The sequence below is a fragment of the Bufo gargarizans genome, chromosome 2 (genome assembly GCF_014858855.1).
Source record: "Bufo gargarizans isolate SCDJY-AF-19 chromosome 2, ASM1485885v1, whole genome shotgun sequence".
NCBI classification, from domain to species: Eukaryota; Metazoa; Chordata; class Amphibia; order Anura; family Bufonidae; genus Bufo; species Bufo gargarizans.
In genome coordinates, this window is record NC_058081.1 from 227,424,593 (window position 1) to 227,450,131 (window position 25,539).

Genomic DNA, 25,539 nt, shown 5'->3' on the forward strand with positions numbered 1-25,539 from the left:
GAGCTCATGATACCAAAAAAGTAATACATTTTATTAGAGCGTGATTAAAATGACATGACTAGAACAAAGGGGGAAAAATAAATGAATAGAACAAATTGATAAGTAAGATGCCATAGACATGATAAAATAAGAGCGGAGGACAGAATAAGAAAGACGCCACCCTGGGTCTCTGTGCACACGGTTCATTCTGGTGAGCCCCTGTCTCCTGCTGCCCTCCTTAGCTTATTTGACCTTGTCATTTTTTTTGTACTTGGTCTCCCAATTGATTGGTCTGCAGTATAATTCTATCTTTAGGGCTCTTTCACACCTGCGTTCTTGTCTTCCGGCATAGAGTTCCGTCGTCGGGGCTCTATGCCGGAAGAATCCTGATCAGTTTTATCCTAATGCATTCTGAATGGAGTGAAATCCGTTCAGGATGCATCAGGATGTCTTCAGTTCCGGACCGGAACGTTTTTTGGCCGGAGAAAATACCGCAGCATGCTGCGCTTTTTGCTCCGGCCAAAAATCCTGAAGACTTGCCGCAAGGCCGGATCCGGAATTAATGCCCATTGAAAGGCATTAATCCGAATCCGGCCTTAAGCTAAACGTCGTTTCGGCGCATTGCCGGATCCGGCATTTAGCTTTTTTAGAGTGGTTACCATGGCTGCCGGGACGCTAAAGTCCTGGCAGCCATAAAGTGTAGTGGGGAGCGGGGGAGCAGCATACTTACCGTCCGTGCGGCTCCCAGGGCGCTCCAGAGTGACGTCAGGGCGCCCCAAGCGCATGGATCACGTGATCACATGGCACGTCATCCATGCGCATGGGGCGCTCTGACGTCATTCTGGAGCGCCCCGGGAGCCGCACGGACTGTAAGTATACCGCTCCCCCTATGGCAACCAGGACTTTAATAGCGTCCTGGCTGCCATAGCAACACTGAAAGCATTTTGAAGACGGATCCGTCTTCAAATGCTTTCAGTTCACTTGCGTTTTTCTGGATCCGGCGTGTAATTCCGGCAAGTGGAGTACACGCCGGATCCGGACAACGCAAGTGTGAAAGAGGCCTTACCCATTTTTTGCATACCATTTATCATTTATAGGAGTGATATGTGTTGACAGGTGTCTCACCTGGTATTTTATTGTTTCATTATTTGTACATGGGTTAGACTTTCCATCCAGTATTTATTCCCATGTTTCCTACATACATTGTACCATATTTATTTGATCCGTGTGCTTCCTACCCAGGGTGGCGTCTTTCTTATTCTGTCCTCCAGCTCTTATTTTATCATGTCTATGGCATCTTACTTATCAATTTGTTCTAGTCATGTCATTTTAATCACACTCTAATAACATTTATTACTTTTTTGGTATCATGAGCTCCTTTTCTTTTGTTTCTGCTGTCTAACTCGGGAGCTTTTACCGAGTCACACTTTAGGTGTGTCCTTTGGAGTTCTATTGGGTGGACACTGTTCATTCACCCTCCCCTGGGAGACCCTGCACCCTGGGTCATTTTTTTGTTCTTCTATATAATCTCACACAGCAGCGCCCCCCCCCCCCCCCCCCCCCCCCAGTATACACTTCACACAGAAGCCCCCCCCAGTATATAATCTCACACAGCAGCGCCCCCCCCCCCCCCATACATTCTCACACAGCAGCAACCCCCCATCCATACATTCTTACACAGCAGCCCCCCCTCATAGAATTGTCAGCCCCTCCCCAGTAGTCACATCTATCTCTCAGTCCTACAGACGCTGCTGAGCAGCCGACCCTGACCTTCCTACTCTGCAAACATCCAGCCACAACAGTTACAGAGCACGCTGGCTGCCGACCCACGTGACCTAGGAATGTCACGTGATATTGTTACGTCAGGAGGTCCTTACAGTTAGCCTTTGACATGTATTCCCGAGTACGTGCTGCAGCTGTGCGGGCCCCAGGACTGGCAGTGACCGCTCTGAGGAGATGGCAGACGGGCACAGGGCAGCAGGAGGCGCCGCTTACCGACTACGTGCAGGAGGCTGGCATAAGGTACGGAGCTCAGGTGACCTGAGGAGCCAGCGGGGAAGACTAACAGTGTGACTACCAGTGCAGCATGAATACGGTGTAATTGTGTCAGGGCGAGTCCCATAACCCTATTGTCTGCTGTGTAATACTGTGATTATGGGGACAGCAGCTAAAACAGTGTATAAGTGACTTCATGTGTGACTCATGGAGTTGGGCAGTCACCTAAAAACTGGACGCTTGTCACATGGTGCACAACATGGAGGTCCAGTACTGCGGGTAGCAGGTTTGTTGGTATAGTACTGGATTTCTTTATCATATCTAACAAATAGCGTTAAAGTTTTCCGGTATTGATTTCTGTCCTAGGGGCTAATACCACAAAAAAAGACTTCAGTTTTATCCTAATGCATTCTGAATGGAGAGCAATCCTTCAGGATGCATCAGTTCAGTCCCTTGAAAGGGGTTTTTGGCCAGAGAAAATACCGCAGCATGCTGCAGTATTTTCTCCGGCCAAAATTCCGGAACACTTGCCTGATTGACGGACCCGGCATTCATTTCCATTGAAATGTATTAATGCCGTATCCGGGACCAAGTGTTCCGGAAAAACTGATCCGGTTTCCCAGTCTGCGCATGCACAGACCTTTAAATCTGTAAAAAAGATAAATACCGGATCCGTTTTTCTGGATGACACCGGAGAGATGGATCTGTCAGCTGGATCCGGAAAACAAATGATATCCGTTTGCATACGGATTTCCAGATCCAGCAGGCAGTTCCGGCAACGCTAGTGTGAAAGTACCATTAAAATGATTAGAAACGTATAAAGCCGGTGCCTGGGTTCTGTTCTGAGTAATGGGACCTGATACCCTCTTAGGCCTCTTTCACACGGGCGTTGCGGGAAAATGCGTGATTTTTCAGCGCGAGTGCAAAGCGTTTTAATGCGTTTTGCGTGCACGTGAAAAAAAATTGGCATGTTTGGTACCCAGACCCGAACCCGGACTTCTGTGAGGAAGTTTGGGTTTGGGATCAGTGTTGTGTAGATTTTAAATTTTCCCTTGTAACATGGTTATAATGGAAAATAATAGCATTCTGAATACAGAATGCTTAGTAAATTAGGGATGGCCTCATCTGACTCGTCGTCTTTCTTCTTTGAGGACCTGAGAGGAAAAGCACCTTTGGTGACGTCACTGCGCTCATCACATGGTCCATCACGGAATTCTTCGATAACCCGAACTTTAGACACTGAACTTAAAACTCAAGTTCGCTCAACACTAGTTGCTACCTTTCCCAACAAAAAGTACCGGCCAAGTTAGGGTGTGGTTGTGGGGGTGTGGCTTAACAGAGGGTGTTAAGTCGCTATGTCATAATGTGGCTCCCAGTATTAATAATGCCCCCATTAGTGCCCCCCAGTAATAGTAATGCCTACATTAGTGCCTCCAGAATTAATAATGCCACCATTAGCGCCCCCCCCCCCGACTGAATAGTGCTCCCAGTAATAATAATGCCCCTATGAGTGCCCCAGTAATAGTAATGCCCCCATTAGAGCCTCCTCCAGTTATAGTAATGCCTCATTCTCTGCTTGTACAAAAAAAAAACCCTCACCTTATTCATCTGATCGGGCCGTGGTGAACACTCGCTGCTCAGTACAGGACCTGCGCTCCAGCATGATGATGCAGCACGCCGTGAAATGACATCACCCTGGAGCGCAGGTCCTGACTCCGGTGCCATCAAAGGGATGAGGTCGAAAAAATTTGCAGCATCGGCAGAGGCACTAAATTACTGCCTTGGCCAGTGAGTTACTGGCCTAGTCGCAACCCTATGCCCACTTGGTGTTTCTCCATGACTGATATTGCAAAAATGTCATTTGGCTACTGTCACCTCATACTGTTGGCTCATGCACACGACCATGTTTTTTGTCCGCATTTTTCGCCGGTCAGATGCGGACCCATTGACTTCATTGGGGCTGCAAAATTGTGGACAACACATTGTGTGCTATCCGCATCCGTATGTCCTTTCTGCAGCCCCTCAAAAAAAATAGAACACGTTCTATACTTGTCTGCATTACAGACAAGGATGGGACTGTTCTATAGCAGGCCGGACGCACAGTTTCTGCAAAATGCGGAACGCACGCGGCCGGTATATGTGTTTTGTGGGTCCACAATTTGCAGACCGCAAAACAAGCAGTGGTCGTGTGCATGAGCCCTTGGCCTTTTTCACCCGATCCACGTATGGTCTATATTTTTCTTCAGTATTTGTAGGCTAAAACCGAGAGTGGTCACACATGTGACCCCGTGACATGTCACTGCTGCGGCCTGGGGATTCGACTTCAAACCGGATGGTTGCCTGAGACCTGCAGAGCTGACGGGGCAGCGATGGAGCCAAAACCCAGTGGTGGGGATCAGTTAAAGAGTAACTAAACCTTTTAAGTTTTTGGTAAAATGTCCCTAATGCCATAATAATACTTTTTGTAACATACTTTATTAAAGCATTTTGTATTTTTAATACTTTTCCCTCCCTAAGGTGCATCTTTGCTCTTAAAATCTACAAAAAGTATTATTATGGCATTAGGGACATTTTACCAAAAACTTGTTTAGTTACTCTTTAAAGGGTTTCTACCACATTGTTTTGACAAATTTAGCTGTCAGACACTAGCGATCCGCTAGTGTCTGCTCTACCAAACAATGCTATTATAATAGCTTTTTGTGCAGCCGTTTCCATGAAAAACTTACTTTTATTGATATGCTAATGAGCCTCTAGGTGCTATGCGGGCGTCTTTTCAGCACCTAGAGGCTCAGTCTACCTTCACAAAATGCCGCCCAGCGCGTCCCTCCAGCCCGCCCATCTCCTCTGGAATGCGATCCTACCTCTGAGTCAGCGGACGAATTCTCGCGCCGTGCGCGTCTGTCTTCGGCACAGGCGCAGTGAATGTCTGACTGCTGCCTGCACAGACATCTCGGTCATCGGCGCAGGCGCAGTGGAGATGTCTGTGCAGGGAGCGGTCAGACATTCACTGCACCGATGACCGAGATGTCTGTGCAGGCAGCGGTCAGACATTCACTGCGCCTGCGCCGAAGACAGATGCGCACGGCGCAGGTGCGAGAATTCGTCCGCTGACTCAGAGGTAGGATCGTATTCCAGAGGAGATGGGCGGGCGGGAGGGACGCGCTGGGCGGCATTTTGTGAAGGTAGACCGAGCCTCTAGGTGCTGAAAAGACGCCCCTATAGCACCTAGAGGCTCATTAGCATATCAATAAAAGTTCGTTTTTTATGGAAACGGCTGCACAAAAAGCTATTATAATAGCATTGTTTGGTAGAGCAGACACTAGCGGATCGCTAGTGTCTGACAGCTAAATTTGTCAAAACGATGTGGTAGAAACCCTTTAACCACCTCAGGACCGCCGTACGCAGGATTGCGTCCTGCCGGCGGTCCTGCTCTTCTGGGTGGACGCATATACGCGTCCTCCCGCGAGAGCCGAGATTTCCTGTGAACGCGCGCGTACAGGCGCGCGCGCTCACAGGAACGGAAGGTAAGCGAGTGGATCTCCAGCCTGCCAGCGGCGATCGCTCGCTGGCAGGCTGGAGATCCGAATTTTTTAACCCCTAACAGGTATATTAGACGCTGTTTTCATAACAGCGTCTAATATACCTCCTACCTGGTCCTCTGGTGGTCCCTTTTGTTAGGATCGACCACCAGAGGACTCAGGTAGGTAAGTACAGTAGCACCAAACACCACACTACACTACACCCCCCCCCCCCCGTCACTTATTAACCCCTTATAAACCCCTGATCACCCATGATCACCCCATATAAACTCCCTGATCACCCCCCTGTCATTGATCACCGCCCTGTCACTGATCACCCCCCTGTCAGGCTCCGTTCAGACGTCCGTATGATTTTTACGGATCCACGGATACATGGATCGGATCCGCAAAAAGCATACGGACGTCTGAATGGAGCCTTACAGGGGGGTGATCAATGACAGGCGGGTGATCACCCATATACACTCCCTGATCACCCCCTGTCATTGATCACCCCCCTGTCATTGATCACTCCCCTGTAAGGCTCCATTCAGACGTCCGCATGATTTTTACGGATCCATGGATACATGGATCGGATCCGCAAAACACATGCGGACGTCTGAATGGAGCCTTACAGGGGGTGATCAATGACAGGCGGGTGATCACCCATATACACTCCCTGATCACCCCCCTGTCATTGATAACCCCCCTGTAAGGCTCCATTCAGACGTCCGCATGCGTTTTGTGGATCCGATCCATGTATCCATGTATCCGTAAAAAATAATGCGGATGTCTGAATGGAGCCTTACAGGGGGGGTGATCAGTGACAGGGGGGTGATCACCCTGATCACCCCCTGTCATTGATAACCCCCCTGTAAGGCTCCATTCAGACGTCCGCATGCGTTCTGTGGATCCGATCCATGTATCCATGGATCCGTAAAAAATCATGCGGATGTCTGAATGGAGCCTTACAGGGGGGGTGATCAGTGACAGGGGGGTGATCACCCTGATTACCCTGATCACCCCCTGTCATTGATAACCCCCTGTAAGGCTCCATTCAGACGTCCGCATGCGTTTTGTGGATCCGATCCATGTATCCATGGATCCGTAAAAAATCATGCGGATGTCTGAATGGAGCCTTACAGGGGGGGTGATCAGTGACAGGGGGGTGATCACCCTGATTACCCTGATCACCCCCTGTCATTGATAACCCCCTGTAAGGCTCCATTCAGACGTCCGCATGCGTTTTGTGGATCCGATCCATGTATCCATGGAACCGTAAAAAATCATGCGGATGTCTGAATGGAGCCTTACAGGGGGGGTGATCAGTGACAGGGGGGTGATCACCCTGATTACCCTGATCACCCCCTGTCATTGATAACCCCCCTGTAAGGCTCCATTCAGACGTCCGCATGCGTTCTGTGGATCCGATCCATGTATCCATGGATCCGTAAAAAATCATGCGGATGTCTGAATGGAGCCTTACAGGGGGGGTGATCAGTGACAGGGGGGTGATCACCCTGATTACCCTGATCACCCCCTGTCATTGATAACCCCCCTGTAAGGCTCCATTCAGACGTCCGCATGCGTTCTGTGGATCCGATCCATGGATCCGTAAAAAATCATGCGGATGTCTGAATGGAGCCTTACAGGGGGGGTGATCAATGACAGGGGGGTGATCAGGGAGTCTATATGGGTGATCACCCCCCTGTCATTGATCACCCCCCTGTCATTGATCACCCCCCCCCCCCCCCTGGTAAGGCTCCATTCAGACATTTTTTTGGGCACAAGTTAGCGGAAATTTTTTGTTTGTTTTTGTTTTTGTTTTTTCTTACTAAGTCTCCAAATGCGTAAACATTTTTGGACTTTTATATTCCAGACTTCTTCTCACGCTTTAGGGCCCCTAAAAAGCCAGGGCAGTATAAATACCCCACATGTGACCCCATTTCGGAAAGAAGACACCCCAAGGTATTCCGTGAGGGGCATATTGAGTCCATGAAAGATTGAAATTTTTGTCCTAAGTTAGCGGAAAGTGAGACTTTGTGAGAAAAAAACAAAAAAAAATCAATATCCGCTAACTTATGCAAAAAAAAAAAAAATTCTAGGAACTCGCCATGCCCCTCATTGAATACCTTGGGGTGTCTTCTTTCCAAAGTGGGGTCACATGTGGGGTATTTATACTGCCCTGGTATTTTAGGGGCCCGAAAGTGTGAGAAGAAGTCTGGGATCCAAATGTCTAAAAATGCCCTCCTAAAAGGAATTTGGGCCCCTTTGCGCATCTAGGCTGCAAAAAAGTGTGACACATCTGGTATCGCCGTACTCAGGAGAAGTTGGGCAATGTGTTTTGGGGTGTCATTTTACATATACCCATGCTGGGTGAGAAAAATATCTTGGTCAAATGCCAACTTTGTATAAAAAAATGGGAAAAGTTGTCTTTTGCCAAGATATTTCTCTCACCCAGCATGGGTATATGTAAAATGACACCCCAAAACACATTCCCCAACTTCTCCTGAGTACGGCGATACCAGATGTGTGACACTTTTTTGATGCCAAGGTGGGCAAAGGGGCACATATTCCAAAGTGCACCTTTCGGATTTCACCGGTCATTTTTTACAGATTTTGATTGCAAAGTACTTCTCACACATTTGGGCCCCTAAATTGCCAGGGCAGTATAACTACGCCACAAGTGACCCCATTTTGGAAAGAAGACACCCCAAGGTATTCCGTGAGGGGCATGGCGAGTTCCTAGAATTTTTTATTTTTTGTCGCAAGTTAGTGGAATATGAGACTTTGTAAGGAAAAAAGAGAAAAAAAAAAATCATCATTTTCCGCTAACTTGTGACAAAAAATAAAAAATTTGAGGAACTCGCCATGCCCCTCACGGAATACCTTGGGGTGTCTTCTTTCCAAAATGGGGTCACTTGTGGCGTAGTTATACTGCCCTGGCAATTTAGGGGCCCAAATGTGTGAGAAGTACCTTGCAATCAAAATGTGTAAAAAATGGCCTGCAAAATCTGAAAGGTGCACTTTGGAATATGTGCCCCTTTGCCCACCTTGGCAGCAAAAAAGTGTGACACATCTGGTATCGCCGTACTCGGGAGAAGTTGGGGAATGTGTTTTGGGGTGTCATTTTACATATACCCATGCTGGATGAGAGAAATATCTTGGCAAAAGACAACTTTTCCCATTTTTTTATACAAAGTTGGCATTTGACCAAGATATTTTTCTCACCCAGCATGGGTATATGTAAAATGACACCCCAAAACACATTCCCCAACTTCTCCTGAGTACGGCGATACCACATGTGTGACACTTTTTTGCTGCCAAGGTGGGCAAAGGGGCACATATTCCAAAGTGCACCTTTTGGATTTCACCAGTCATTTTTTACACATTTTGATTGCAAAGTTCTTCTCACACATTTGGGCCCCTAAATTGCCAGGGCAGTATAACTACGCCACAAGTGACCCCATTTTGGAAAGAAGACACCCCAAGGTATTCCGTAAGGGGCATGGCGAGTTCCTAGAATTTTTTATTTTTTGTCGCAAGTTAGTGGAATATGAGACTTTGTAAGAAAAAAATAAAATCATCATCATTTTCCGCTAACTTGTGACAAAAAATAAAAAGTTCTATGAACTCACTTTGCCCATCAGCGAATACCTTAGGGTGTCTACTTTCCGAAATGGGGTCATTTGTGGGGGTTTTCTACTGTTTGGGCATTGTAGAACCTCAGGAATCATGACAGGTGCTCAGAAAGTCAGAGCCGTTTCAAAAAGCGGAAATTCACATTTTTGTACCATAGTTTGTAAATGCTATAACTTTTACCCAAACCATTTTTTTTTGCCCAAACATTTTTTTTTTATCAAAGACATGTAGAACAATAAATTTGGCGAAAAATTTATATATGGATGTCGTTTTTTTTGCAAAATTTTACAGCTGAAAGTGAAAAATGTCATTTTTTTGCAAAAAAAATCGTTACATTTTGATTAATAACAAAAAAAGTAAAAATGTCAGCAGCAATAAAATACCACCAAATGAAAGCTCCATTAGTGAGAAGAAAAGGAGGTAAAATTCATTTGGGTGGTAAGTTGCATGACCGAGCGATAAACGGTGAAAGTAGTGTAGTGCCGAAGTGTAAAAAGTGCTCTGGTCATGAAGGGGGTTTCACCTAGCGGGGCTGAAGTGGTTAAGTGTGGTTACTACAATGGGTCCGGCCACACTATGGGGAAAAGGCCCACAAAGGTGAATAACCCCAAAGGCAACCTGTAAGCTCCTTTGGGTTATTGCACACATAAATTTGTAACTAGTATTTTTTTTCACCTGTAAAAAAGCACTGCGTTTGTTTTTGTTTTGTTTGTTTTTTGGCCATCTGCATTTTTCTGGACATTTTTTTAGCCCACCTGTCTTACCACTAGCATTTTCTTCTTCGTCAGAAACTAGCCATATGGCAGTTTCACTCATGGGGAATAATTCGTCCACCCGCCTACATGTGATTTTGGTGTTTAAAAAATAAAAGTTGCAAAACCCTGGTTATTTTACGCCATCCTCGCCTGGATTACTCCGATGCCAGCTGCTTAACTCCCACGGTCAAAAGTAACTGCGCCATCTAGGCAATTAAAGGGACAGGGCTCCCAGGAAATTCAATCGTGCAGTGCGGATATGGTCCCATGGCAGCAACAGACATAGCCAAATAGACTGCCTGTCACTGGTAGGTACAGTGATAAGATATAATGCACACAGGTACACAAGGCATAGTGCATTATAAAAGCCATATCTGCTAGTGAGACTAAAAGAAAGAAAAAAAAAGTTAATACATTTTTATTTATTTATTATTATTTATTTTTTTACCTCTTCCGGACACATGATGTACCGGTACGGCATGTTGTCCCGGTACTTAAGGACACATGACATACCCGTCGGGCGGTGATCGGAACAAGGTGCCTGCTCAAATTATTGAGCAGGCACCTTTGGTCAATGCGCAGGGGGGTCAATTCAGACCTGTGGTTTGCGGCTTTTTATGGTGCGGCGGTGCCATCGGGTCCCCGTGGGGCTTTAGGGGGGACCCTATGGCATGGAAGGCAGCGGGATGCCTTTCTGAGGCATCGGCGCTGCCTTCCTGTGACGAGCCTGTGAGATCCAGCCCCCTGGACCTCACAGGCCGGAAGCTGTATGAGTAATACACACAGTATTACTCATACAGCCAATGCATTCCAATACAGAAGTATTGGAATGCATTGTAAAGGATTAGACCCCCAAAAGTTGAAGTCCCAAAGTGGGCCAAAAAAAAAAAGTGAAAAAAAGTTTAAAAAATAAAGTTTTCCCCCAAAAAATTAAGTTTCAAGTCAAAATAAACAAAAAAGTAATTTTCCCCAAATAAAGTAAAAAAGTAGACATATTGGGTATCGCCACGTCCATATCGACCGGCTCTAGAAAAATATCACATGACCTCAGATGAACACCATAAAAAATAAAAACTGTGCTAAATAAACAATTTTTTTTTCACAAAAAGTGTAATAGCAAGCTATCAAAAAGTCATATGCACCCCCGGTTTGATAGTGCCAATCAAACCGTCATCTCATCCCGCAAAAAATGAGACCCTACCTAAGATAATCGCCCAAAAACTGAAAAAACTATGGCTCTCAGACTATGGAAACACTAAAACATTATTTTATTTTTTTGTTTAAAAAATGAAATCATTGTGTAAAACATAAATAAATAAAAATATAGTATACATATTAGGTATCGCCGCATCCGTGACAACCTGGTCTATAAAAATACCACATGATCTAACCTGTCAGATGAACGTTGTAAATAACAAAAAAAAAACGGTGCCAAAACAGCTATTTTTTGTTACCTTGCCTCACAAAAAGTGTAATATAGAGCAACCAAAAATCATATGGTCCTTTATGTCTCCAGTTTACCGTGCCACATTTCTTGTCTTGGATATGAATAGTAATAGCTCCTAATATTATATATACACATAAAAAAATCCTTACTGGCCTATTTCCATCTATGTAATCGCCTTTTGCTTTTATCTGCATTGATCACCGGCCCCAGCCGTCCTCCGGCGCCGGAAGTGACGTAATACACGGAGCTCCGATGCGTTCCACCATGCGTTCCAAGAAACCGGAAGTGTGCTTCCGGCGTCCGGAAGCCAGAATCGGTCCCTATAAATGGGCTGCGATTCCAGTGACACGGTACCTGGGCCCAAATTAGGCTACTGGGGGAGACTTTGCCAAGCACCATTACCATGTAAGTTCATATAGGTTATCTAAATGTCTTTACAATTGTGTTTGCCTAGAGCTGTGGTGATTCTTGATCTAAGCGTCCTCCTTATACCTATATTTACATCCTTCTAGGTATATCCCTTATGGCTGTAACTATCATGCCCTCTGGTAATGTCTTATCTACGCCCTCCCTATTGAACATCGGTAGCTAAGTATCGTTTCATTTTACCATCCATTTATCACTAATCACATCTACATCTTAATTGGACTCTGTCCGTTTTTCTACCTACCTCCTGATGAGCCTGATTGTATACAGGCGAAACGCGTCGTGGTATATGTATTAAGATGTGTATATTTTTATAAAAAAAAACGTGCGTATTGTACTAACGAGTGGAATGGTGATCTCCGTATTATCAGGAGAACTTTTCTCACTCTGTTAACCTAACTGTGAATTTCATCCCTATCTCTAATCTTTCGGAAGGGGCAGGTGGCGACCCTATTTATACTAAACCACCCTCCATTCCCGATTTATCGTGATTATAGCTATCGTTTATTTTATATCTTTCCCTGGCTAGGGTCAACCTAGGGATTTGTTTAGTCTTAGGTTCGGGGACAGGGAACCCCCACCATCAGGGGGTCAACCTGGGCTGAGCAGTTTTTGAGGGCTCTGTAGGGTAAGTATTGTGTCTGCCCTGCCCTTTTCCTCAGACCCTGTCTCATTATTATTTATTATTTTGATTTTGTTGACTGGATCCTCGAACTTCCTAGACCTACTGATGTATCGTATCACTAGATGTTTTGTGTAGGGGTTACTACTCCCCGGTCATAAGAAATATTTATATATAAATTCTTGTGAAATTGTAGCACACTCTGTCGGTATATACATACCTATACCCACATAATCACTAATAAAGGTATTTTTAAAAGTCACTAATTCTAAAAAGTAAAACTATATAAACCCCATGTGATAATAAAATCTAATAAAAATCTAACTACTAGGCAACTGCAAAAATCATATGTACCCTAAAATAGTACCAACAAAACTGCCACCCTATCCCGTAGTTTCTAAAATGGGGTCACTTTTTTAGAGTTTCTACTCTAGGGGTGCATCGGGGGGCTTCAAATGGGACATGGTGTAAAAAAAAACAGTCCAGCAAAATCTGCCTTCCAAAAACCGTATGGTATTCCTTTCCTTCTGCGCCCTGCCGTGTGCCCGTACAGTGGTTTACGACCACATATGGGGTGTTTCTGTAAACTACAGAATCAGAGCCATAAATATTGAGTTTTGCTTGGCTGTTAACCCTTGCTTTGTAACTGGAAAAAAACTATTAAAATGGAAAATCTGCCAAAAAAGTGACATTTTGAAATTGTATTTCTATTTTCTATTAATTCTTGTGGAACACCTAAAGGGTTAACAAAGTTTGTAAAATCAGCTTTGAATACCTTTTAGGGGTGTAGTTTCTAGAATGGGGTCATTTTTGGGTGGTTTCTGTAACGGATCTCCTGGTACCCCGACTGGGTGCCTAGAAACATAGAATGTGTCGGCAGATAAGAACCATTTGGCCCATCTAGTCTGCCCAATATACTAAGTACTATGAATAGCCCTTGGCCCTATCCTATATGAAGGATGGCCTTATGGCTATCCCATGCATGCTTAAACTCCTTCACTGTATTTGCAGCTACCACTTCTGCAGGAAGGCTATTCCATGCATCCATTACTCTCTCAGAAAAGTAATACTTCCTGATATTACTTTTAAACCTTTGCCCCTCTAATTTAAAGCATGTGCTCTTGTAGCAGTTTTTCTTCTTTTAAATATTCTCTCCTCTTTTACCGTGTTGATTCCCTTTTATGTATTTAAAAGTTTCTATCATATCCCCTCTCGTCTTTCTTCCAAGCTATACATGTTAAGTTCCTTTTAATCTTTCCTGGTAAGTTTTATCCTGCAATCCATGTACAAGTTTAGTAGCTCTTCTCTGAACTCTCTCCAAAGTATCAATATCCTTCTGGAGATATAGTCTCCAGTACTGAGCACAATACTCCAAATGAGGTCTCACTAGTGCTCTGTAGAGCGGCATGAGCACCTCCCTCTTTCTACTGGTAATGCCTCTCCCTATACACCCAAGCATTCTGCTAGCATTTCCTGCTGCTCTATGACATTGTCTGCCTACTTTTAAGTCTTCTGAAATAATGACCCCCAAATCCCTTTCCTCAGATACTGAGGTTTGGACTGTATCACTGATTTTATATTCTGCTCTTGGGTTTTTACGCCCCAGGTGCATTATCAACATTAAATTTTAGTTGCCAGATTTTTGACCATTCCTCTAGTTTACCTAAGTCCTTTTCCATTTGGTGTATCCCTCCAGGAACATCAACCCTGTTACAAATCTTTGTATCATCAGCAAAAAGACACACCTTACCATTGAGGCCTTCTGCAATTTCGCTGATAAAGATATTAAACAATATGGGTCCCAGAACAGATCCCTGAGGTACCCCACTGGTAACAAGACCTTGGTCTGAATATACTCTATTGACTACAACCCTCTGTTGCCTGTCCCTCAGCCACTGCCTAATCCATTCAACAATATGGGAGTCCAAGCCCAAAGACTGCACTATATTGATAAGCCTTCTATGTGGTACAGTATCAAAAGCCTTACTAAAGTCTAGATAAGCAATGTCTACTGCACCTCCTCCATCTATTATTTTAGTCACCCAATCAAAAAAATCAATAAGATTAGTTTGACATGATCTCCCTGAAGTAAACCCATGCTGTTTTTCATCTTTCAATCCATGGGATTTTAGATGTTCCACAATCCTCTCCTTAAGTATGGTTTCCATTAATTTCCCCACTATTGATGTCAGGCCTACTGGCCTATAGTTGCCCGATTCCTCCCTACTACCTTTCTTGTGAATGGGCACAACATTTGCTAATTTCCAATCTTCTGGGACGACTCCTGTTGCCAGTGATTGGTTAAATAAATCTGTTAAAGGTTTTGCTAGTTCACCGCTGAGCTCTTTTAATAGCTTTGGGTGTATCCCATCAGGCCCCTGTGACTTATTTGTATTCATTTTAGACAGCTGACTTAGAACCTCTTGCTCTGTAAAGACACATGCATCAAAAGATTAATTAGTCTTCTTTCCTAACTGAGGTCCTTCTCCTTCATTTTACTTTGTAAAAACTGAACAGAAGTATTCATTGAGGCAGTCAGCTAGTTTTTATCTTCTTCCATATACCTTCCTTCTTTTGTTTTTAATTTGGTAATTCCTTGTTTTAGTTTCCTTTTTTCATTTATGTATCTGAAGAATGCTGTCACAACCAGACAGCTGAGAAGCTCTGACAGAAGCCTTTCAGAACCTCCTCCTTGAGTTTTCTTTGTTGTGGTTTTCAGTTCCTCATCTCGTTAGCCTCTCTCAGCTGTCATGTAGTTGGACTGATTGCATCCCTTTAAAATCCGCCCCATAATGCATTACTGGGCGGCTTATACTTCTTCCTGGAGTGTGTGTGCATGCTGATCCTGTTTCCCAGTCTGCTACAAGGTTAAATGCTGTACATTTATCTGTTATTTTCTGTTTGCTGGATCCCAGGTGACCCTGACTCCCTCCGTGTCTGGTGTAGGGAGCCAGTTGTCGTGTCCCCTCACTATTGTAGGGTGTTCAGGGGTTATATAGTCGAGGTACGTGGATATGCAACCATCCACCTTTGGGATCTTTGCATAGGCTGAGCAGCCAGGGAAAGTGCTAGGTCTTGTGCAGGGGTCTCCCTTTTGGTTCCTTAGCTTTGGATCCAGTGAGTCATATATGCATGTTGCTTTGTCTTGTTTCCTGTACACCGTCTGTGACAAATGCCTTATCACCTTTTTCCCCTGTGCTTTAGAAGCTCTTATAACTTGTTTGGCCTCTCTCTGCCTAATCTTATAAATTTGCCTGCTGCGGTATTATCTCCGTCCTGAACAGTCAAAAAGACTGAACTGATGACATCCTGATGCATCCTGAACGGATTGCTCTCTATTCAGAATGCTATAGGATAAAACTGATTGTATCTTTTCCGGTATTGAGCCCCTAGGACGGAAGTCAATGACGGAAAATAATAACGCTAGGCTGAACGGAGGCAAACTGATGCATTCTAAACGGATCCTTATCCATTCAGAATGCATTGGTGCTAAACTGATCCGTTTTGGGCCGCTTGTGAGAGCCCTGAAACGGATCTCGCAAGCGGACCCAGAAACGCCAAAAAAAAATGCCTGATCAGTCAGAAAAATGCATTGAAATGCCGGATCTGTCTTTCCGGATCTGTCTTGCCTGATTTCCGGAGTCATCAGGCAAAACGGATGCAGCATTTATTTATTTTACACCTTTTTATTTCAGTCTGCGCATGCCGTTCTTCCAGAATTTTGAATGCCGGATGCGGCACTAATACATTCCAATGAAAAATGGCATTCAGGCAAGTCTCCAGTTTGCATGCATCCTGAACAGATTGCTCTCCATTCAGAATGCATGGGGATAAAACTGATCAGTTCTTTTCCAGTATAGAGCCCCTAGGAAGGAACTCTATTCCGGAAAAGAATAACGCAAGTGTGAAAGTTTCCTAAGCCAGTGATGGGCAAACTGCGGCTCTCCAGATGTTGTAAAACTACAAATCCCATCATGCCCTGCTGTAGGCTGATAGCTGTAGGTAGACTGGGCATACTGGGAGTTGTAGTTTTACAACAGCTGGAGAGCCGCAGTTTGCCCATCCCTTCCCTAAGCTGTTTACTAAAACATATTTAACATGGTTATATAATCAATATGGGCTCTCAGCTTTAATTTGAGGGTATTCACATCCTAATTTAAGGAAGGGTTTAGGAATTACAGCTCTTTAATATGTAGCTGCCTTTTTTTCCAAAGTTAATTGGACAATTATCTCAAAAGCTATTTATTGAGCGGCATGGACATTCCTTCGTTATTCCATCATCAATTAAGCAGGTAAAAGGTCTGGAGTTAATTCTAGGTATGGCATTTGCATTTGGAAGCTGTTGCTGTGAACCCACAACATGAAGTCAAAGGAGCTCTCAATGGAAGTGAAAAAGACCATCATTAAGCTGAAAAAAAGAAGAAATCCATCAGAGAGATAGTGGAAATGTTAGGAGTGGCCAAATCAACTGTTTGGTACATTCTGATTTAAAAAATAATAATAAATGCACACTGTTGACTTTGGGAACTCCAAAAAGCCTAGACGTCCACGAAAGACAACATTGGAGACTGATTGCAGAATCCCTTCCGTGGTAAAAAAAAACAACAACAAAAAAACATCACAACATCAACCCAAGTGAAAAACACTCCAGGCAGTAGATGTATCAGTCTACCATAAAGAAAAGACTTTATGAGAGCAAATACAGAGGGTTCACCACAAAGGTGCAAACCATTAATCAACCTCAAAAATAGAAAGGCCAGATTAGACTTTGCCAAAAAAACATCCAAAGTAACCAGCTCAGTTCTGAAACAGCATTCTTTGGACAGATGAAACTAAGATCAACCTGTACCAGGATGATAGGCAGAAGAAAGTATGGAGAAGGCATGGTACAGCTCATGATCCAAAGCATACCACATCATCTGTAAAACACGGCAGAGGCAGTGTGATGGCTTGGGCCTGCATGGCTGCCAGTGGCACTGGGTCCCTAGTGTTTATTGATGATGTGACTGAAGATAGAAGCAGCCAGATGAATTCTGAAATGTACAATGATGGACTTTCTGCTCAAATTCAACCAAATGCAGCAAGGTTGATTGGACAGCGCTTCACAGTACAAATGGTCAATGACCCAAAACATACTGCGAAACCCAGGAGTTTTTAAGGCAAAGAAGTGGAATATTCTGCAATGGCCGAGGCAATCACCAGATCTCAACCTGAATGAGCTTGCATTTCACTTGCTTAACCACTTGTCTACCGCTGCAAGACTTTATACGTTGCGGTGGTAGGCTCTTATCTGTAACCCGTCGTATAAAAGCGTCAGGTTACATCGTGATCTGCAGATCTCCGTCATTAGACAGCTGCGGTCACATGGAGATGTACCGTGGCCAGAGGGAGCATTCAGGCAGTAATAGACGCTTGTAGCATCCATTACATTGTAAAATCTTAAAGGGTAACTCATGTTTTCATCCAAAAAATCAATTTTAGCATATGTTATTGCTGCAGCAGCATTATCCATAATGCAATCTTTAGTTTCTTCACATACCACTGTTTTCCGTGAGTTTTTTTTACTTAGTTACGACTGTTTTAAACATTTACAATATAAAGACCTTCTCAAGATGGCTCCTCTGCCTGTTCTCTGAGGCCAAAACTGGCTTTCTCTCACTTCACATACACACTTGCTGTAGCCAGCAGCTTCCTGCCAGCCAATCAGATTGGAATATTGAGAGACACGCCTCCTCACTCTGAAGCCTAATGCAGGCATTCGGTGTGAAGGACCGCCCCTCAGTCTTCCTGTCTTCTTAGCCAGAGACAGACAAGCCCTAGTAACTGTGTTTTAACCCCTTAAGGACGCAGGGCGTACCGGTATGCCCTATTTCCTGAGTCCTTAAGGACTCAGGGCGTACCGGTACGTCCTAACTTTAAATGCAGATTCCGGCGCCCATGGGGTTAATCTGAACAGGATGCCGGCTGAAATCATTCAGCCGGCATCCTGTCACAACGACGGGGGGTCATGTGTCGGCGATCGGAGCAAACTGCAGGTCCCTGACCGCGGGGATCAGAAACTTTTGAGTGCCTAAATTAGAGATTTTTCACCCCCCCTGCACGATTTTATGCCGGCGGGTGGTGCGGGGGGGGGGTCGCAGGCGGTGGGGGCGTTGCGGGAGGCGGGTGGTGCGGCAGGCTGGATCGTGATCCCCCGCCCGCCTCCCCTTGAAAATTCGTTGGCTTCTAGTGGGTTATACCAGGGTGCCAGCACCACTGTATGGAAAAGGTTAACGGTCATCGGTCAGGGAGCTCCCTCCCTCTCCATCGGGGGGCTGCTGTGCCTTTGTAGCCCCCCGATGGAGAGGGAGAGAGCCCCCCTCAGCCCCGTACTCACCCTTCCCCGTCTGCGAAGTTGTGGCAGACGGGGAAGGTTCCCATGGCAACAGGACGCCTGCTCAGGCGTCCTACTGTCCATGGTGCTGAGCAGATCTATGCTAAAAGCATAGATCTGTTCAGTGTAAGTAAAATACAATACAGAACCCTATATAGGGTACTGTACTGTATTATACAGACATCAGACCCACTGGATCTTCAAGAACGAAGTGGGTCTGGGTAAAAAAAATGTAAAAAAAAGTGAAAAAGTTAAGATAAAAAAAAACATTTATCACTAAATAAAAATTAAAAAAATAAAATACACTACACATATTAGGTATCGCCGCGTCCATAACGACCTGGTCTATAAAACGGTCATATTACTTTCCCCGCACGGTGAACGCCATAAAAATAAAAAAATAAAAACTATGAGAAAATTTAAATTTTGCCCACCTTACTACCCAAAAAAGGTAATAAAAGTGATCTAAAAAGTCGCATGTACGCCAAAATAGTGGCAATCAAAAGCAAAAAATGAGACCCTACTCAAGATAATCGCCCAAAAACTGAAAAAACTATGACTCTTAGACTATGGAGTAGGGATCGACCGATATTGATTTTTTTAGGGCCGATACCGATAATTTGTGAACTTTCAGGCCGATAGCCGATAATTTATACCGATATTCTGGGAATTTTCATTTTTGAAAAAAAAATAAAAATCCCACAAATCTGCTGAAAATTTATGTTTATTGTTAATGTGTTAATATTTTTTTTTTTTGTAAATCTTTCTTTTTCATTTATATTTAATATTTTGGTGTTTTTTTTTTTTTTTTTTTAACTAACTTTTAGCCCCCTTAGGGACTAGAACCCTTGTCCTATTCACCCTGATAGAGATCTATCAGGGTGAATAGGAGCTCACACTGTCCCTGCTGCTGTGTGCTTTGTGCACACAGCAGCATGGAGCTTATCATGGCAGCCAGGGCTTCAATAGCGTCCTGGCTGCCATGGTAACCGATCGGAGCCCCAGCATTACACTGCTGGGCCTCCGAACGGAGGAGCAGGGGAGAGGGGATCCTGTGGGGGGGCGCACTGCGACTGGGGTGGGGGGGCCCTATGCGCCACCACTGCTTAATACTGGGGGGTAGGGGGGGCGCACTGCGCCACCAATGCTTAATACTGGGGGGGCGGGGGGGAGGCGCACTGCGCCACCAATGCTTAATACTGGGGGGGGGGAGGGGGGCGCACTGCGCCACCAATGAAGCTTAATCTCTAATTTATTCATATACAGGAGGCGGGAGCTGGCTGCAGGATCACATAGCCGGCTCCCGACCTCTATGAGCAGTAGCTGTGATCCGCGGCACCTGAGGAGTTAACTACCGCAGATCGCAGCTACAGCTCATAGAGGTCAAGAGCCGGCTATGTGATTCTGCAGCTCCCGCCTCCTGTATATGAATAAATGAGAGATTAAGCTTCATTGGTGGCGCAGTGGCCATAGCTCCTCCCCTCCTCTTGTCCCCTGTCCTTTCATTGGAGGCAGCAGCAGCAGCACAGGGGGAGGAGACACTGCTCCTTTTCCCCTGTGCTGCTGCTGAGGGAACACGGAGAGCGCTGTCAGCAGCACGATCTGTGTTCCCCATACGCTATCGGAATATCGGCAAAATAAATGCTGATACCGATAGCGTTCAAAATCCTCAATATCGGCCGATAATATCGGTAAATCCGATAATCAGTCGATCCCTACTATGGAGACACTAAAACATTTTTTTGGGTTTTAAAAATGAAGTTATTGTATAAAACTTACATAAATAAAAAAAATTGTATACATATTAGGTATCGCCGCGTCCGTGAAGACCTGCTCTATAAAATTACCACATGATCTAACCTGTCAGATGAATGTTGTAAATAACAAAAATAAAACGTGCCAAAAAAGCTATTTCTTGTTACCTTGCCGCACAAAAAGTGTAATATAGAGCAACCAAAAATCATATGTACCCTAAACTAATACCAACAAAGCTGCCACCCTATTCCGTACTTTCTACAATGGGGTCACTTTTTTGGAGTTTCTACTCTAGGGGTGCAACAGGGGGGCTTCAAATGGGACATGGTGTCAAAAAAACCAGTCTAGCAAAATCTGCCTTCCAAAAACCGTATGGCATTCCTTTCCTTCTGCGCCCTGCCGTGTGCCTGAACAGCAGTTTACAACCACATATGGGGTGTTTCTGTAAACTACAGAATCAGGTCCATAAATAATGAGTTTTGTTTAGCTGTTAACCCTTGCTTTGTAACTGGAAAAAAAATATAAAAATGGAAAATCTGCCAAAAAAGTGAAATTTTGAAATTGTATCTCTATTTTCCATTAAATCTTGTGCAACACCTAAACGGTTAACAAAGTTTGTAAAATCAGTTTTGAATACCTTGAGGGGTGTAGTTTCTTAGATGGGGTCACTTTCATGGAGTTTCTACTCTAGGGGTGCATCAGGGGGGCTTCAAATGGGACATGGTGTCAAAAAAACAGTCCAGCAAAATCTGGCTTCCAAAAACGATACGGCGGACCTTTCACTCTACTCCCCGCTGTGTGGCCGTACAGTAGTTTACGGCCACATATGGGGTGTTTCTGTAAACGGCAGAGTCAGGGAAATAAAGATACAGTCTTGTTTGGCTGTTAACCCTTGCTTTGTTAGTGGAAAAAATGGGTTAAAATGGAAAATTAGGCAAAAAAATGAAATTCTCAAATTTCATCCCCATTTGCCAATAACTCTTGTGCAACACCTAAAGGGTTAACGAAGTTTGTAAAATCAGTTTTGAATACCTTGAGGGGTGTAGTTTATAGAATGGGGTCATTTTTGGGTGGTTTCTATTATGTAAGCCTCGCAAAGTGACTTCAGACCTGTAGTAGTCCCTAAAAATAGGTTTTTTGTAAATTTCTGAAAAATTTCAAGATTTGCTTCTAAACTTCTAAGCCTTGTAACATCCCCAAAAAATAAAATATCATTCCCAAAATAATTCAAACATGAAGTAGACATATGGGGAATGTAAAGTCATCACAATTTTTGGGGGTATTACTATGTATTACAGAAGTAGAGAAACTGAAACTTTGGAATTTGCTCATTTTTCCAAATTTTTGGTAAATTAGGTATTTTATTATGCAAAAAAAATAAATAAAAATTTGACTTCATTTTACCAGTGTCATGAAGTACAATATGTGACGAAAAAACAATCTCAGAATGGCCTGGATAAGTCAAAGTGTTTTAAAGTTATCACCACTTAAAGTGACACTGGTCAGAGTTGCAAAAAATGGCCTGGTCCTTAACCCTTTCACGTCTGCAATCTGTATATATACGTGATAGCTGCACATACCCCGTGCAGCTACCACGTATATATACGTTCTGGCAGCTCTTTAATCCAAGCGCTGCAAAGCGCTTGGATTAAAGCTTCTGCCCCTGCCCTGTATGCTGTCACGGACAGCATACAGTGCAGTAATGCCGGCAAGGGACCAATCAGAGTGGCCCCTTGCCGGCAATCGATCCGATTGGTTAGTCTGTGCAGACTAACCAATCGGATCACGGCAGCGTTAAAATGCCGGTTTCAGGCTCTGATCTGCGCTCTGCAGATCAGAGCCTGAAATCGGTAAGGTGTCCTCGTGCCCCCCGATCCTCCAAGCCTTTGGTGCCCGCCTTTGGTGCCCCTCTGTGGTCCCCCCCCATCTGTGCCCCGCTGACCTGTGCCACGCCGATCTGTGCCTCCTGCGCAGCTGCGCTGATCTCCTTCCTGCCCTGATGCGGTCCGCCCCCTGCATTAATTTTCTGCCCCCCCCCCCCCCCAGCGCTGCCCCCGATTCCCCATTCTGTGTGCGATGGCGGCGGCTCCATTCCTGAGCCGCCGCCATCAGCAGAGAGTGTCAGCTCTATGCTGACACTCCTGTAACCCCATAGATGCTGCGGTTGCGGCATCCATCGGGTTAACAGAGGGAGGGGGCTCCCCCTCTCCACCATCGGGGCTGCAGCGATGTGATTGCAGCGCCCGATGGTTGCCATGGCAACCGGACGCTTTGCAAAAGCGTCCGGTTGCCATGGCAAAGGCGTCCAGTGCTGCCACCTACAGGCAGTCTGGAAGTATTATACTTTGCAATGCAAGAGCATTGCAAAGTAAAGTACAACTATCAGCCCCACTGGATCTTCAAGAGCCAAGAGGGAACTGATAAAAAAAAGTGAAAATAATAAAAGTAAAAATAAATCAATAAATAAAAATGTAAATAAAAAAAAAAGACATTGCCTTTTCCTATAAAAAAATGAAAAAATAAAATACACATATTAGGTGTCACCACGTCCGTAACGTCCGTCTCTATAAATATATCACGTGATGGACCCCGTCCGATAAACACCATAAAAATAAATTTAAAAAAAACAGTGCCAAAAAAGCTATTTTTGTCACCTTACATCACAAAAAGTGCAACAGCAAGCGATCAAAAAGGCTTATGACCCCCAAAATAGTACCAATCAAACCATCACTTCGTCCCGCAAAAAATGATACCCTATTTAAGACAATCGCCCAGAAAATAAAAAAAGCTATGGTTCTCAGACTATAGAGACACTAAAACATCATTTTTTGGGTTTCAGAAATGCTATTATTGTGTAAAACTTAAATAAATAAGAAAAAGTATACATATTAGGTATTGCCACGTCCGTAACGATCTTCTCTATAAAACTATCAAATTACCTAACTCCTCAGATGAACGCTGTGAAAATAAATAAATGAAAACTGTTCCAAAACAGCCAATTTTTGGGTCACCTTGCCCCATAAAGTGTAATAATGAATGATCAAAAAATCCTATGTACCCAAAAATGATACCAATAAAAACCTCAACACTTTCTGCAAAAAATGAGCCCCTGCACAAGACGATCGGCAGAAAAATAAAAAACATATGGCGTTCAGAAAACCAATCCAGCACAATCTGCCTTCCAAAAACCGTATGGCATTCCTTTCCTTCTGCGCCCTGCCGTGTGCCCGTACAGCAGTTTACGACCACATGTGGGGTGTTTCTGTAAACCGCGGAACCAGGGTAATAAATATTGAGTTTTGTTTGGCTGTTAACCCTCAATGTGTTAAAGAAAAAAAATATATAAAATGGAAAATCTGCCAAAAAAGTGAAATTTTTAAATTTCATCTCCATTTTCCTTTAATTCTTGTGGAACGCCTAAAGGGTTAACAAAGTTTGTAAAATCAGTTTTGAGTAACTTGAGGGGTGTAGTTTCTATAATGGGGTCATTTATGGGGGTTTCCACTATGTAAGCCCCACAAAGGGACTCCAGACCTGAACTGGTCCTTAAAAAGTGGGTTTTGGAAATTTTCTTAAAAATTGTAAGAATTGCTTCTAAACTTCTAAGCCTTCTAACGTCCTAAAAAAATAAAATGACATTTCCAAAATGATGCCAACATAAAGTAGACATATGGGGAATGTTAAGTAATAAATATTTTATTAGGTATGACTTTCTGTTTTAGACGCAGAGAAATGGAAATTTGGAAAATTGTGAATTTTTCCAAATTTTTGGTAAATTTGGGATTTTTTCATAAATAAAGGTGAAATATATTGACTCAAATATATGACTATCATGAAGTACAACGTGTCACGAGAAAACAATCTCAGAATGGCGTGGATAAGTAAAAGTGTTCCAAAGCTATTACCACATAAAGTGACGCATGTCAGATTTGTAAATTTTGACCTGGACACTGGGGCATCAATGACCCTTGGTCATGAAAGGGTTAAGGTGAAATAGGGCTGAGGGGTTAAGGGAGCAGTGGAAAGGGACAGAGGACATTAATGAAAGCTGTTATAAGGTAATTACAGATCTTTTGTCAATCATTGACAGACTAACTCAGGTATACATGCCTAGCTCTAATAAACTAGCAAATAAATAAAAAAAATGACAGTTTTCCTTAAGGCTGGGTTCACACCTGAGCGTATTCTTTATGCGCTTTTTACAGGCGTTTTTATCAGGCGTTTTTGAGGCGTATTTTGGGGCGTTTTTGTATTTTGGAAATGCTCGTAATACGTGCGTTTGTGTGATTGACAACAAAGGCATCCAATGAAAAACTGCCTTGAGGTGTCCAATGAAAGAGACTTCCTGCGGAGCTATTTCCTGTGTGTTTTCCTGTGTGAGTAGAGTGTGGAACAGTCTGTAATAACCAAGGATCTCCGCAAAAGACAGCAAACAGCAGCTATAGTATCAGCAGTGCTTATTATGCGTTTGAGGAGAAGGAGACTGAACAGACGACTGTTCTGTGATGGTGTTGCACCCATGCACATACACACATCTCAAACATACCCACAAACACCCATGTGTTGTGATGGTGTTGCATGGGTGTTTGTGGGTATGTTTGAGATGTGTGTATGTGCATGGGTGGTGCATGTAGAGGTGCAGTATTCTGATGAGGCCCTACTCAAGCCGAGGACTGTGCCTTGAGAAAAGGGTATTTAATTATAGACTAACCAGAGCTCGCAGGGTGGTGGAGTGTGCATTTGGCATACTGTCAAACAAATGGCTCTTTCAGCAGTCTCCAATCAACCTGAAATTGGAGAACGCCATCTCTGCGGTAAGGCTACTTTCACACTAGCGTTCATAGGTCCGTTCGTGAGCTCCGTTTGAAGGAGCTCACGAGCGGACCCGAACGCCTCCGTCCAGACCTGATGCAGTCTGAATGGAGCGGATCCGCTCAGACTGCATCAGTCTGGCGGCGTTCAGCCTCCGCTCCGCTCGCCTCCGCACGGACTGCTTGCAGCGTTCAGCTGTCCGCCTGGCCGTGCGGAGG

General features: G+C 44.2%; 1 protein-coding gene across 1 annotated transcript in view; it reads left to right on the top strand.

Annotated features, from left to right (window-relative positions):
- Positions 1-1,836: 1,836 nt before the first annotated feature.
- Positions 1,837-25,539, top strand: part of ECHDC3 (enoyl-CoA hydratase domain containing 3) — a 50,637-nt gene continuing 26,934 nt past the window's right edge. The window contains exon 1 of the mRNA XM_044276745.1: positions 1,837-2,001. Coding sequence (XP_044132680.1) covers positions 1,871-2,001 — 131 coding nt within the window. The 5' untranslated portion in view covers positions 1,837-1,870. The remainder of the gene's footprint in view (positions 2,002-25,539) is intronic.